We start from the raw sequence: 14,117 nt of genomic DNA, 5'->3' as shown, positions 1-14,117 counted from the left end.
TCAGGAAAACTGTGTATGAAAAAGTGAGAATTTCAACAAAGAGCCAGAGTTTATAAAAGGAACCAAATAGAAATCCTGGAGCTGAAAAGTACAGTGACTGAACTGAAAAAACACTAGAGAGTTTCAACAGTGAATTTAAACAAGCACAAGAATCAGTGAACTAAAAAACAGGGCATTTGAACTTATAGAGACTGAGGAGCAAAAAGAAGAGAGAATGAAGAAAAGGGAAACAGAGCAGAGCCTAAAGGACTTATGGGACATCATCAAGCAGATCAATATACATATCATGGTAGAAGAAGAGAGGGAAAAGGGCAGAATAATCTGCCCCTTCAATAATCTATTGGAAGAAATAATGGCTGAAAACTTACCAAATGTGAGGAAAGACAGTTTTACAAATCTAAGAAACTCACTGAATTCCAAAACTCAGTGAACTTGAACTTCAGGAAAAACCCAAAGAGCCCACAGTGAAGACACATGATAATTAAACTGTCAGAAATCAAAGAGAGAATCTTGAAAGCAGCAAGGGAAAATGTGGTATATACATAAAATGGAATATTATTCAGGAGGGAAGTTTTGACACCTGCTACAACTTGGATGAACCTGGAGGACATTATGCTAAGTGAAATAAGCCAGACACAAAAAGACAAATTTTATATGATTCCACTTAACACGAGATACCTAGAATAGTCAAATCTATAAAGAGAGAAAGTAGAATGTTGGTTGCCTGGAGCTGGGGGGACAGATGGAAGTGGGTGTTAGTGTTTAACGAGTACAGTTTCTTTTAGGGAAGATGGAAAATTTCTGGAGATGGATGGTTGCACAACAATGTGAATGTACTTAATACTAACAAACTGTACACTTAAAAATGGCTAAAGTGTAAGTTTTTTGCATATTTAACCACAACTTAGAAATTAAATAAAATGAGGCTAAGGAGAAATATAGAAAACATGTTGTTTTTTTTTTAAACATCACTATAAACTTTATCATTTAGAAATGACCATCATTAAATGTTATTTCAGATACCTTTCTGTAGTTGTGTACATATGAGAATATTGATGAATGGATAAACAGATGAAAATACTTTTATAGAAATGGGTTTTGTTATACATGTACTTAATGAAATCTATTTTTTCAAGTTTTTATTTAAATTTCAGTTAGCATACTGAAATCTATTTAACAGGAAAAATGAAATGGATTTGAGTTATAAGTATTTTATATCACAAATTCCTTCTGTTAAGAAAAGTTAAAAAGCATTGAGTCTCTCTCTTTTTTTAAAATATTTTTATTTATTTATTTGACAGAGAAAGAGAAGGAGCACAAGCAGGGGGAGCAGAAGGCAGAGGGAGAGGGAGAAGCAGGCTCCCCACTGAGTAAGGAGCCTGATGCAGGGCTTGATCCCAGGACCCTGGGATCATGACCTGAGCCAAAGGCAGACGCTTAACCAACTGAGCCACCCAGGCGCCCCTCTTTTTCTTTTTTTTAATTGTAAAATAATATAACAAAATTTACCTTAGTAGTCATTTTTAAAAATTAATTAACTAGTAAATTAGTTAATTTAGAGAGAGAGAGAGAGTGAGCGAGCAGGGGGGAGGGGCAGAGGGAGAGAGAGGCAGAGAATCCCAAGCAGACTCCATGCAGAGCATGGAGCCTGATGCGAGGCTTGATCCCATGACCCAAGAGATCATGACCTGAGCCAAAACCACAAGTCAGACGTTCAGCCAGCTGGGCCACCCAGGCACCCCTACTATATTAGTCATTTTAGTGTATCCTATCTTTTAAATACTGTTTTCAGTTTTAGAAATGTATTGACTCCCAGCTAGGAAAGATGAAGATAGCAGCACTAGTGCACTTTCATCTCCCCTTCCTCCACTTCCTGATTTTTTAGTTGTTTTTTTTTTTTTTTACATTATTGCAGTTTATATTTTTCATTCTGTTTTGTGACCACAGTTTGCACATGTGCTTCATGTTGGTTTTCTTATTCCTTTGCTTTATATTAGTTTTACATTCAGTTATAATCAGTGCTCAAGAATAGTTCTTTTACTGTAACTTCTACATTTCTGTGTTTTTATTTTTGAATAATCTCTTGATTGCTCCCTTCCCTTTCGTTCAGAACTTTGTAAACTGTGCTTTTACTGTTGCAGAGAAGTGAAAGGATGGTCTGATTTTTTCCCTGTTAGTGATAACTTATTCTTTTGCTTAGGGAGCTAATGACTATTTTATCTTTGAAGTTTAGGGTAGATCTTGCTGTTGAATGTTCTGAAGCAAGTTTTCCTGGGTCACTGTTGTGCTTTTTCAATTTGCACATCCACTTCTTTGTTCATTTAGCATTTTGCATATACAATTGACCCCTTGAACAACGCAGGTTTGAACTGTGCCTGTCTACTTCTACGTGGACTTTTTTTTTCTATAAATATAGTATAGTACTATAGATGTATTTTCTCCTCCTATGATTTTTTTTTTCAAATTTTTATTTAAATTCTAGTTAGTTAACATGTTGGTTTCAGGAGTAGAATTTAGTGATTCATCACTAACATACAACACCCAGTACTCATCACAACAAGTGCCCTCCTTAATATCCATCACTGTTTAGCCTATTCTCCACCTACCTCCCCTCCATCAACCCTCAGTTTGTTATTTTTCATTAAGAGTCTCTTATGGTTTGTTTCCCTCCCTCTTCCCCCCTCCATATGTTCATCTGTTTTGTTCTTAAATTCCACATATGACTGAAATCATATGGTATTTGTCTTTCTCTGACTGACTTATTTCACTTAGCATAATACATGCTAGCTCCATCCGCGTCATTGGAAATGGCAAGAATTCATTCCTGTTGATGGCTGAGTAATATTCCATTATGTGTGTGCATATACATATATGCACATATAGCCTATATGTGTTAGGCTGTTATTGATAATGCTGCTATAAACATTGGGGTGCATGTACCCCTCGAATCTGTATTTTTGTATCCTTTGGGTAAATACCTAGTAGTGCAATTGCTGGGTTGTAGGGTAGCTCTATTTTTAACTTTTTGAGGAACCTCCATACTGTTTTCCAGAGTGGCTGTACCAGTTTGCATTCCACCAGCAGTGTAAGAGGGTACCCTTTCTCCATATCCTCACCAATATCTGTTTCCTGTGTTGCTGATTTTAGCCATTCTGACAGGTGTGAGGTATCTCATCGTGGTTTTGATTTGTATTTCCCTGATGATGAGTGATGTTGAGCATCTTTTCATATGTCTGTTAGCCATCTGTATGTCTTCTTTGGGAAAATGTCTATTCTTGTCTTCTGCCCATTTCTTAACTGGATTATTTGTGTTTGGGGTATTGAGTTTGATAAATTCTTTATAGATCTTGGATACTAACCCTTTACCCGATATATCATTTGCAAATATTTTCTCCCATTCTTAGGCTGCCTTTTAGTTTTGTTGATTGTTTCCTTCACTGTGCAAAAGGTTTTTATCTTGATAAAGTCCCAGTAGTTCATTTTTGCTTTTGTTTCCCTTGCCTACGGTGATGTGTCTAGTAAGAAGTTGCTGGGGCCAAGGTCAGAGAGGTTGCTGCCTGTGTTCTCCTCTAGGATTTTGGTGGTTTCCTATCTCACATTTAGGTTTTTCATCCATTTTGAATTTATTTTTGTGTATGGTATAAGAAAGTGGTCCAGTTTCATTCTTCTGTATGTGGCTGTCCAGTTTTCTCAACACCATTTGTTGAAGAAACTGTCTTTTTTCCATTGGATATTCTTTCCTGTTTTGTTGAAGATTAGTTGGCCATAGAGTTGTGGGCCCATTTCTGGATTCTGTATTCTGTTTCATTAATCTATGTGCCTGTTTTTGTGCCAGTACCATACCGTCTTGACGACAGCTTTTCAATACAGCTTGAAGTCAGGAATTGTGATGCCTCCAGCTCTGATTTTCCTTTTCAAGATTGCTTTGGTTATTCAGGGTCTTTTGTGGTTCCATACAAATTTTAGGATTGTTTGTTCTAGCTCTGTGAAAAAATGCTGATGGTATTTTGATAGGGATTGCATTAAATGTGTAGATTGCTTTGGGTAGTATAGACATTTTAACAATGTTCTTCCAATCCATGAGCATGAAATTTTTTCCCACTTCTTTGTGTCCTCTTCAGCTTCTTTCATAAGTGTTCTATAGTTTTCAGAGTACAGATCTTTTATCTCTTTGGTTAGGTTTATTCCTAGGTATCATATGGTTTTTGGTGCAATTGTAAATGGGATTGATTCCTTGATTTCATTTTCTCCTGCTTTGTTATTGATGTATAGAAATGGCAACAGATTTCTGTACATTGATTTTATATCCTGTGACTTTGGTGAATTCGTGTATTAGTTGTAGCAATATTTTGGTGGAGTCTTTTGGGTTTTCTACATAGAGTATCATGTTGTCTGCAAATAGTGAAAGACTTCCTTCTTGCCAATTTGGTTGCCTTTTGTTTCTTTTTGTTGTCTGACTGCTGAGGCTAAAACTTCCAATACTATGTTAAATGGTAATGGTGAGAGTGGACATCCCTGTCTTGTTCCTGACTGTAGTGGAAAAGCTCTCAGTTTTTCCCCATTGAGGATGATATTAGGTGTGGTTCTTTCATAGGTGGCCTTTATGATGTTGAAGTATGTTCCATCTGTAACTACTTTGTTGAGGGTTTTTATTAAGAATGGATGCTGTATTTTATCAAATGCTTTTTCTGCATCTATTGAGAGGATCATATGGTCCTTATCCCTTTTTTTTATTAATGTAGTGTATCACATTGATTTGTGAATATTGGACCACCCCTGCAGCCCAGGAATAAATCCCACTTGATTGTGGTGAATAATTCTTTTAATTCCTTATGGTTTTCTTAAACTTTTTTTCTTTAGCTTACTTTATTTTAAGAATACAGTATATGATACATATACCATACAAAGTATATGGTTATCAGCTATTTATTTTTGGTAAGACTTCCGCTCAGTAGTAGGCCGTTAGTAGTTAAGTTCTGGGGAGTCAGAAGCTATACACAGATTTTTGATTGTGTGGGGTTGTGGGGATCAGCACCTGTAAACCCTATGTTGTTCAAGGGTAAACTACAATATATATTATTTTATTAACTTGATATCAAGAATACAAATTATCCTTATTTTGGATCTTTTTTTGATGGTCTTCCATATCTTGATTTCTTTCTAATTATTTCTTCTTCTTTCCTAATTATTCCTTTGCATCATTTTCATTTGTATTGTTTATGATTATCTCAAATTTTTATGATAGTAATCTAATTTTCAGCTATATCATTTCAGTTTTGTGATTTATCAGGGTTTTTTTTGTTTGTTTTTTTAAGTAGGCTCCATACCCAGTGTGGAGCCCAATGTGGGGCTTGAACTCATGACCCTAAGATCAAATTGGACACCTAATCAACTGAGCCACCTAGGCCCCCCTAAGTATGTTTTTTAATAGTGGTTTTTAAATTCTCTCTTTTTAAAATCCTATTGTTTATCATCTTTTCTTATTTTATTGACTAGCCATGTTTTTGCTAGGTATATATCTTCAAAACTCTTATGGAAATCTGTTTTGTTTTTTGAGTTGTGTTTTCTTTTACATTTGACTGTCTTGTACATTGCTATAATCCTTTCTTATTGGTTGATTGACTGATTGATTGATTGATGTAATACATATGCCAGGTTGCCATGCTCCTTCTAATCTTGTTCTTAGGTGGACTTCCTTGTCCACACTTTCTGTGTGTCCTCATAGAAGGCATGGGGCACCTTCTTCTTACCACTATAGCCAAGTCCAGTTTTCTCTTCTCCCTTCTGAGCTACAGTTTAAAAGCCATTGTCCTTAATATATATGTTTTTTCTGTGCCCCATGGGCGTAGTGATAACATGCTGTTAGATTCTCAGGACTGTTCTTACTTCTGAGATTTGACTAAATATCTTGTTTGGGTTCATTTCACCTAATTAGGAAAGTGGGAGGTATGAATATCCTGTTCCCATAGAGAAATTCTTTTGGCTTTAGAGTGGCTTCCCAGTGCAGTGTGTATTTAGGAATGTTATTTTCAGATCGCTCCCCCTGGCAACCCATTTCTCTGTTTTCCAGTCAGAAGATTGAAAAGGTAACAACAGCTGTTTTGTTTGTTCTTCCTCAGGTCTGGGGGTTATTAGTAAGAATTCCCAAGGTTTTGTCAACCCCAGTATATGATATGGAAGAAGGGTGGTTAAGGTGGGCTAGAACGCTGGCCACACTCCTAACTCTTCTCCACTCCAGAATTTTACGTTTATATCCTAGAACATTTCTTAAGGTTTGTGACTTTGACTTCTGCCCCTTTTTTGGTTGTTATAGGTAAAGTTTTTTTGGGGGGGGGTTTTGTCTTAAAATTTTTGATTCTTATGACTAGGTATTAGGGGAGAGAAATTCTCTCAAGCAGTTTTATCTTTCCATTTTAATGTAGAAATCAGTGAAGACTTGCTAAGTAATTTATCCAGTGTTACATGAATTTTAGAAGACAAGTCACCTAGCCTATTGGGCCTTCAATTTTTTTTCCCCACTTTTGTACTAGCCACCTTTATTCAAATTGAAGTTCTTCTAAGGTTAAAAGATGTAATGAATTTGAACATTGGAGTAAGTTAAAACTGCAGTGTTTCAGTCTTAGAGTTAAACCTAATGCAGTGCATATAAGAATATCAGAATTTCCTTTCTTTTTATGTCTTTTTCATAGATTTAAAACAATGGTTGGAAATCAAACCAGTGAACTTCTTTTACTTCTAAAAGACCTTTACAAGCTTCACATTTTAAATATGCTGATATATTAAAGTTTTTGGTTGGTCTTGGCTTTTTTCCATTATAGAGGTCATACAAGGAAGTTCACTTTTATTTGGCAATGTTTACTTGGGGCTTTTGGTAATAACCCTTAAATGTGTGTGCTTTGTTCATTCCAAGACTTGATTTACATATAAAATATAGTAAAATAAAGGAAGATACACTCTCTTTCATGCCACTTTATACAATTAATGCTGGGGTTGGGGCACCCATCCCCCATGCAGTTGAAAATCTGTATATAACCTTTGACTCCCCAAAAACAACTACTGACAGCCTACTGTTGAATGGAAGCCTTTCTGATAACATGAACCGTTGATTAACACATATTTTGGGGGATTTTTTGTTGTTTTTTTTTAAAGATTTTATTTTATTTATTTGACAGAGAGAGACACAGTGAGAGAGGGAACACAAACAGGGGGAGTGGGAGAGAGATAAGCAGGCTTCCTACGGAGCAGGGAGCCCAATGCGAGGCTCGATCCCAGGACCCTGGGATCATGACCTGAGCCGAAGGCAGACACTTAACGACTGAGCCACCCAGGCGCCCCAGATTAACACATATTTTGTATGTTACATGTATTATATGCTGTATTCTTACAACAAAGTAAGCTAAAGAACATCATAAGGAAGAAAAAATACATTTCCGGTACTGTACTGTATTTATTGAAAAAAATTTATGTATACGTGGCCCTGTGTAGTTCAAACTCGAGTTGTTCAAGGGTCAACTGTACAAAAAACCATTATAACTTTTTTATGTGGTTTTAGGCTTTTAAATTGAGAACATATCGTAGATCGATATTGTAGACTGTAGGGGGGTTAAGAAACCTCAGTGGACTTTCTGGTAGTGACTTACATGATTGTTCTTTATCCATTGATTTAAAATCTGTTAGCCATGTAATATAGTTACCTTTCTTGTTCAGAGTTGACATAAATCATATGTCTCAGGATCTGAAATAAGAAAACTGTGTGCAGTTTTTTAATGAAGCTGCTTGAAATTTCAGTCAGTGCATTTTTAATGATTTGTAGATTGGGGCACCTGGGTGGCTCTGTCCGTTAAGCCTCTGACTCTTGATTTCAGCTTAGGTCTTGATCTCAGGGTCGTGAGTTCAAGCCCTGTGTTGAGCTCCATGCAGGGTGCGGAGCCTACCCTACTTAAAAAAATAATAATAAAAATGTTTTTTGTAGATTATGTGTGCTGTATTTTAACCTACATTTTCATTCTTTAAGAAGATCCTGTAACTGGGGGCGCCTGGGTGGCTCAGATGGTTGAGCCTCTGCCTTCGGCTCAGGTCACGATCCCAGGGTCCTGGGATCGAGTCCCGCATCAGGCTCCCTGCTCAGCGGGGAGCCTGCTTCTCCCTCTGCCGCTGCCTCTCTCTATCTCTCTCTCTGACTCTCATGAATAAATAAAAAAAACATTAAAAAAAAAAAATTTTAAAAAAGAAGATCCTGTAACTGAGATACATACATGTGCATGTACACACACACATGCACACACATGCACACAACACATATAGACACCCAAACATGCACATGACTTTTGGTGAACTAAGTGTAGTCCGTACTTGGGTTAGACTGCTGTGGGGAAAGTATTACGTTTTTTCCTCCTACTTTTTACTACGTGGTAACGTGCAGAGGACAGGTGACCACTGTCCTCGTGGTCCACTGCTAGCATGTAGCACCTTTCATTTTCTGTTATCATAACATTGCTCTGACTTTACTAGTGTGGATTTTGTTGGTTTCATTATTGAATAGTTTATTTTACTCAGTAAAGACAATCTTTTAAGCTGTGCTTATGGATTCAAAAAGAATGATGAATACAAACCTATCATATTTCAATGTCCTTTGTAGTTACTGACTTATTTATCTGTGTGAAATAAAGTCCTGTATTCACTGTGGGAGCCTCTGAATTTTACAGAGGCTTTTTACATAGGAATTTAACTACTTTAAAAGCCATAATTTATTATTTTTCTATGATTTTTTTTTCTTTTCAAGCTTTCCTAATGACCTATACTAGTGATTTACACCTTACAAAACATTTTTATGCATTATTGTGTTCAACTAATAACCACTTTAACAGATCTTTTAGTTTTCACTATTGCAAACTTTACTGTGGCCCTTATTCTCAAACCTTTGCATACATTTGATTCAGACACATTTTTTAGAGGCAGAATTGCTGAATCGAAGGATATACCCACTTATAAGGCTTTTGATACAAATTTGCCAAATTCCAATTATTTTATTCCTACTGAGGTTGAATATTTTAATGAATATTTATTCATTATTCATGAATATTTTTAATTTATTTTTATTTTTATTATATTTATTCCATCGTGATTTCTTCCTTGTGCCCTTTGTTCATTACTAAAAATATTAAGTCCATCTTTTTCTTACTGATTTATAAGAGCTTTTATTTTTAACAGTATCAGTCTTCTAGCAAATACATTACAAGGGGATTTCCTCCCAATGCCTCTGCTTCAAGTTTGACATTTCCCTTTTGTTTTGCTTTTGTCTTTCAGAGCTTTTGCCTTTTAAGTTTTGTAATTGTTTACATAGACATTAAAATATTATATTTTGTAAAATTTTTCACCTTTTACGAATCTTTTCACCCTTTGACTTTTGTGCTTAAGAAGTTATTCCCTAGCCATTGATTATGTAAATTGTCATAACACTCAAACGAAATTCTTAAATGTAGGTTTTTTCAAAAATTGCTATCCCCAAAATATTTCTTATTGCTAATTATTTAAACTCAGCCTACTGGGGCGCCTGGGTGGCTCAGTTGGTTAAGCGACTGCCTTCGGCTCAGGTCATGATCCTGGAGTCCCGGGATCGAGTCCCGCATCGGGCTCCCTGCTCAGCAGGGAGTCTGCTTCTCCCTCTGACCCTCCCCCCTCTCATGTGCTCTCTCTCTCAAATAAATAAATAAAATCTTAAAAAAAAAAAAAAATAAATAAACTCAGCCTACTGCTATGAACTTTTTGAAGAAATGATCTTCCCCCATTCTTCCAAACATGGGATTTCTGCTAAATACTGCCTAGTGGAAGTTGGATATTAGGGAAAATAGTCTTATCTTTGGTTTGCGTTGTTCAACAAGAGCCAGTGGAGATTTTAATTTTTCAAATGATGGTATTTTTGCTCCAAAGTTTAAGTATGAAAAGAGTGAAAATCCAAATTAATATTTATAAATTGTTATTAATTTCCTTTTTAGCTACACCCTAACAGTAAAGCACTGGTGATTTGTTTTGCAGAATCCTTGCAGCCTTTCCTGGAAGCCTGTAGCAACACTTTATTTTTTCGTACTTGCTCTGTGCTGCTTCGAACCCCTAAGCTTGATCTTCAAATACTAGAAAAGCTCAGTATTATTCTGCAGAAACTTTCCAAAATCAAGTAAGAATTTTTTTATTTCTAAGATTTTTTTATTGAAAGATCTCTTATTGTGATCATTTAGGCCTTTCTGAATCCTGTACTCATTCAACTTTATTAAATCACAGGTTCCAATAAATGTAGAATCTTGAGATTCATGAAATATTAATGCATGTCTAAGATACATGTACTCAGTGACAGATGAGAATTAGAGCGTTCATCTAGGAATGTCTTGTTTCTGTAGTTCATTTCTGCTAAACGAACCTTAGGTACCACAGAGTATGCAAAACTAAAACCAGTTTTTAGCAACCAAGTGGTAGTATTAGAGTGAATTACTGCACACTGATACTCTGTAATACCACAAGTGAAAATAATAAAAGATATTAAAAGTTTATCTGCAGATCCTGTTGATGTATTAAAATGAATTTAGGGACTGGGAATGAAGCAGGTAGAAGAGATTTAAAATGATAACTGTTAACTGGTTTATTTTAGGAAATAATTATGGGCTTGTTATGCCACTAATTTGGATTTTATTGTAAGAATTAAGGGCTTTCCTTTTGCATTTCTTCTTCTTTCCCCCGATGCAAACATTGATATAACCAGTTATTAAATTATAAATAAAGGACATAGATTTTAAGCTTTATTTTCCTAATTTTGGTAGCGTCTCGTGTTTCTTTTGAGGCAAATTAAACACCAGTCTCATCTCATGTTTATAACAGTAAAATTTTGGTTTTGGTTTAGCTCCTCTGCCCCTTTCCTTTCCCCTCACCTTAAATTTGCATGGTAGTGAACTTAGGTATTTTACCAGACCTCGGTGTACTTGAATAGTAAATATAATCAATACCTCTTAAAATGATTTGTAGGTGTGTGACAGTGGGTCCATATGTTCTCCTTGCTGCCTAGCACACAGTACCACACCACAGTAAATTATTAATTGTCGAATTGTAACCTCATACTCAACTCAGCAAGTTTTGGACTGGCATCAGTTAAGCTTATCAATTCTTTGCCTTCCTTCACTTACAGACTGTACCATGGTTGTCTTGATTTGTATCCGGTAAATTCTCAGGAAGACCTACTATAGTTTACCTGTGGTGTCACAAAGCTGCAGTAACATTATTTAGGTTTAATTGGGTCTTAGCTCTTAATTTGTGGGATTTTTTTTTATGTACTCCCTTGAGCCAAAGCATTTTACTATTCTTGATGTGTGTTATAGTTTACATTCTGAAATGAATGTAAATGAAGAGCTAGAACAGAGCTCCAGCAGGAGGGCTGGGAATAGCTGATGTGAGTGCAACAAGGTCTTAAAGTAAAGCTTTAAAACCACAGAGATGTGAATTGTTTTGTATTAAGTGGGTGGTTACATAGGTTATTTGATAATCTCTTTCAAGAGGTAAATACATGGAGACAAGGAAATAAGAAACATATTTTCGATATTATTCTAAATGACTGAAAATGAAATTACTGACTGATTATTAGAAGGAGGACGGCTGAAAAGGTATTTTGGAGCTAAGTCAAAGGTAACCTCTGCTACTTAAGATGATTAAGTATGGTTTTTTTCTAGCTGTGAGGAAAAAAAATATTCTTAAGCATTTTAATGGTGACTAGGGTGCAGTTTTCAGTATTATAAAGCATATTCTGCATATTCTCGTCTTCCTTGAATACTTTTCCACTTTATTTTAATTTTAATTTTTTTATTATGTTATGTTAATCATCATACATCACATCATTAGTTTTTGATGTAGTGTTCCATGATTCATTGTTTGCGTATAACACCCAGTGCTCCATGCAGAACATGCCCTCTTTAATACCCATCACCAGGCTAACCCATCCTCTCACCCCCCTCCCCTCTAGAACCCTCAGTTTGTTTTTCAGAGTCCATCGTCTCTCATGGTTCATCTCCCCCTCCAATTTCCCCCCCTTCATTCTTCCCCTCCTGCTAAGCTTATCTCCTAAAGCCCGTTTTGTTTGTCTTGGCATATTAATCCTTTAGTTAACCTATGTTCTGCACTATGTCGAAACCAGGTGCCATTTGCCCACATTTACAAGTAAATGATCTCTCCTTGTCATTTCAGATAAACTCCCTGAGAGTGTGCAACTAAGTTAATGTACTTGTTCTCTTACAGGAGTAATAAGAAGCTCTTTGAACTTTTTACTATTCATCTGATGCTTCAAGAATTACAAAGGACAACACATCCAGAGCATGCCTTTCTCTGTATTAACCTAAATTCAACTCTGTTCAATTTGGGTTTGACAAAATACAACTCCTTGGCCTCCAATGCAAGCCATTAGACTGGCTTATTATTATTTCATAATAATAATGTGTGTTGCTTATTTGTAAGATTGTAAAAATTACCAAAGTAACTAAAAGTCCACCAAGTAAAGTTATCAGTAGCATCATTTATCATGAAAAGTAGATTTTTTTTTAACTTTTAAGATGAAATCTATAGAAGCTGTGGAATTTTTGGACTGTTTCAGTTCAACTAAGGTAGTACTTACTAATGTACAAAACGAAATTTCCAGAATTAATGACAGTGGGATTACTTTTTGTAAGAGTGTTTTAGGGAAATTTTTAAAATTATGTGATTATTTGGAATAAAATTGGTGTTTGTGTGGGAAAGAGGATTAGATCATGTTGTCATTCTTTCTTAATATATTAGCAATTTCCCCTTTCAGAAGCAAAAGTACATAACTTTTAACTTGCCATCTTCATATCATAACTTTTGTATCGATCCTAGATTCACAAAAACTGATTTTTTTATTGTGCTGTTCACAGGGTACTTTAAAGAAAGAATTTTTTTCTATTTTTTTTCCAAAATAATTATCACCAAGTATATATGTACAACAAAAGTTTAAAAAAAAAACTGAAAAATAGGCAAAAATATCTTAGTCCCATCACCCAGGGATATCTCTTGCTACAGCCAAAGATGAGTGAAGTAGCCACAAGTCTGGGTGAGGTAGAGGTGGTGGGACTTTGGGCAGAATACTGCAAAACAAAGAAGAAGGAGCATTGTCCTAAACACTTATAAAATTATGATCTGGTGGCGCCTGGGTGGCTCAGTCGTTAAGCGTCTGCCTTCGGCTCAGGTCATGATCCCAGGGTCCTGGGATCGAGCCCCACATCGGGCTCCCTGCTCTGCAGGAAGCCTGCTTCTCCCTCTCCCACTCCCCCTGCTTGTGTTCTCTCTCTCACTGTGTATCTCTCTCTGTCAAATAAATAAACAAAATCTTTAAAAAAAAAAAAATTTTTTTCAGGAAACTTTTGGTCTCTTCAAAAGAATATAAGAAAATATGCTATTTGTGAAGCAGAAACAGAAAGCTGTAAAGAGAGAACAGACTAAGGTGAGTATGGTGATGCTTATAGGAACTAAAGAATGCAGAAGCAAAAGTGGACAGCAGACACTTCAGAAAACAGAATCAGTGTCACACACACACACACAAAGCAGCTCTCAGAATGCAGAGCACCTAGAGATGGTACCAGCAAGCGAGTGGACAGCCAATGGTAGGACAAAGGTTGGCACTTTAGCATGGGGTGTTTGATGTTTGTGAAAGGGAACAGAATAGGTAGAGCAGAAGCATTGTTCAAAGATAGAGTTGAATAAAGATTTGGGGGGACCAAAGAAAGATCTGCATGTAGAGATTCAAAGAACTCATCATGTTCCAGAAAAATCACTGAGAAAAGCATTCTATAATTAGACACATCCTGTAATTTAGACACAAATTATAATTTAAAGTATTAAAATTTGAGGATAAAGGCAAGAACAAACAAAAACCAGTAACCTGCAAGAGAAGAAAAAACAAGCCAGCCTCATGCCGTGCCAAGAGTTGATAGGAAACCATCCCTTTGCATTTTGGAGAGGGAAATTTTTAATCCAAGATTTATACCTAGTGAAGATGCCTTCACAGGTGAAGACAATGGAAGAAAGACATTTTCAGATATGTAAGTGTTCCGAAATTATAACACTTCTTG

The 14,117-nt window shown here is 36.0% G+C and overlaps 1 protein-coding gene across 10 annotated transcripts in view; it reads left to right on the top strand.

Annotated features, from left to right (window-relative positions):
- CCDC138 (coiled-coil domain containing 138) overlaps positions 1-12,767 on the top strand; it is a 142,726-nt gene extending 129,959 nt beyond the window's left edge. For 9 of the 10 annotated variants that reach the window (XM_078056697.1, XM_078056703.1, XM_078056702.1 and 6 more), the window contains 2 exons: positions 10,036-10,174; positions 12,274-12,767. In XM_078056697.1, coding sequence (XP_077912823.1) covers positions 10,036-10,174; positions 12,274-12,439 — 305 coding nt within the window. In that variant the 3' untranslated portion in view covers positions 12,440-12,767. The remainder of the gene's footprint in view (positions 1-10,035; positions 10,175-12,273) is intronic. The other variant, XM_078056704.1, reaches the window with a different exon arrangement.
- Positions 12,768-14,117: the final 1,350 nt, after the last annotated feature.

The sequence above is a fragment of the Halichoerus grypus genome, chromosome 10, assembly GCF_964656455.1.
Source record: "Halichoerus grypus chromosome 10, mHalGry1.hap1.1, whole genome shotgun sequence".
Classification (NCBI taxonomy): domain Eukaryota; kingdom Metazoa; phylum Chordata; class Mammalia; order Carnivora; family Phocidae; genus Halichoerus; species Halichoerus grypus.
This window is presented reverse-complemented; position numbering and strand designations above follow the sequence as displayed.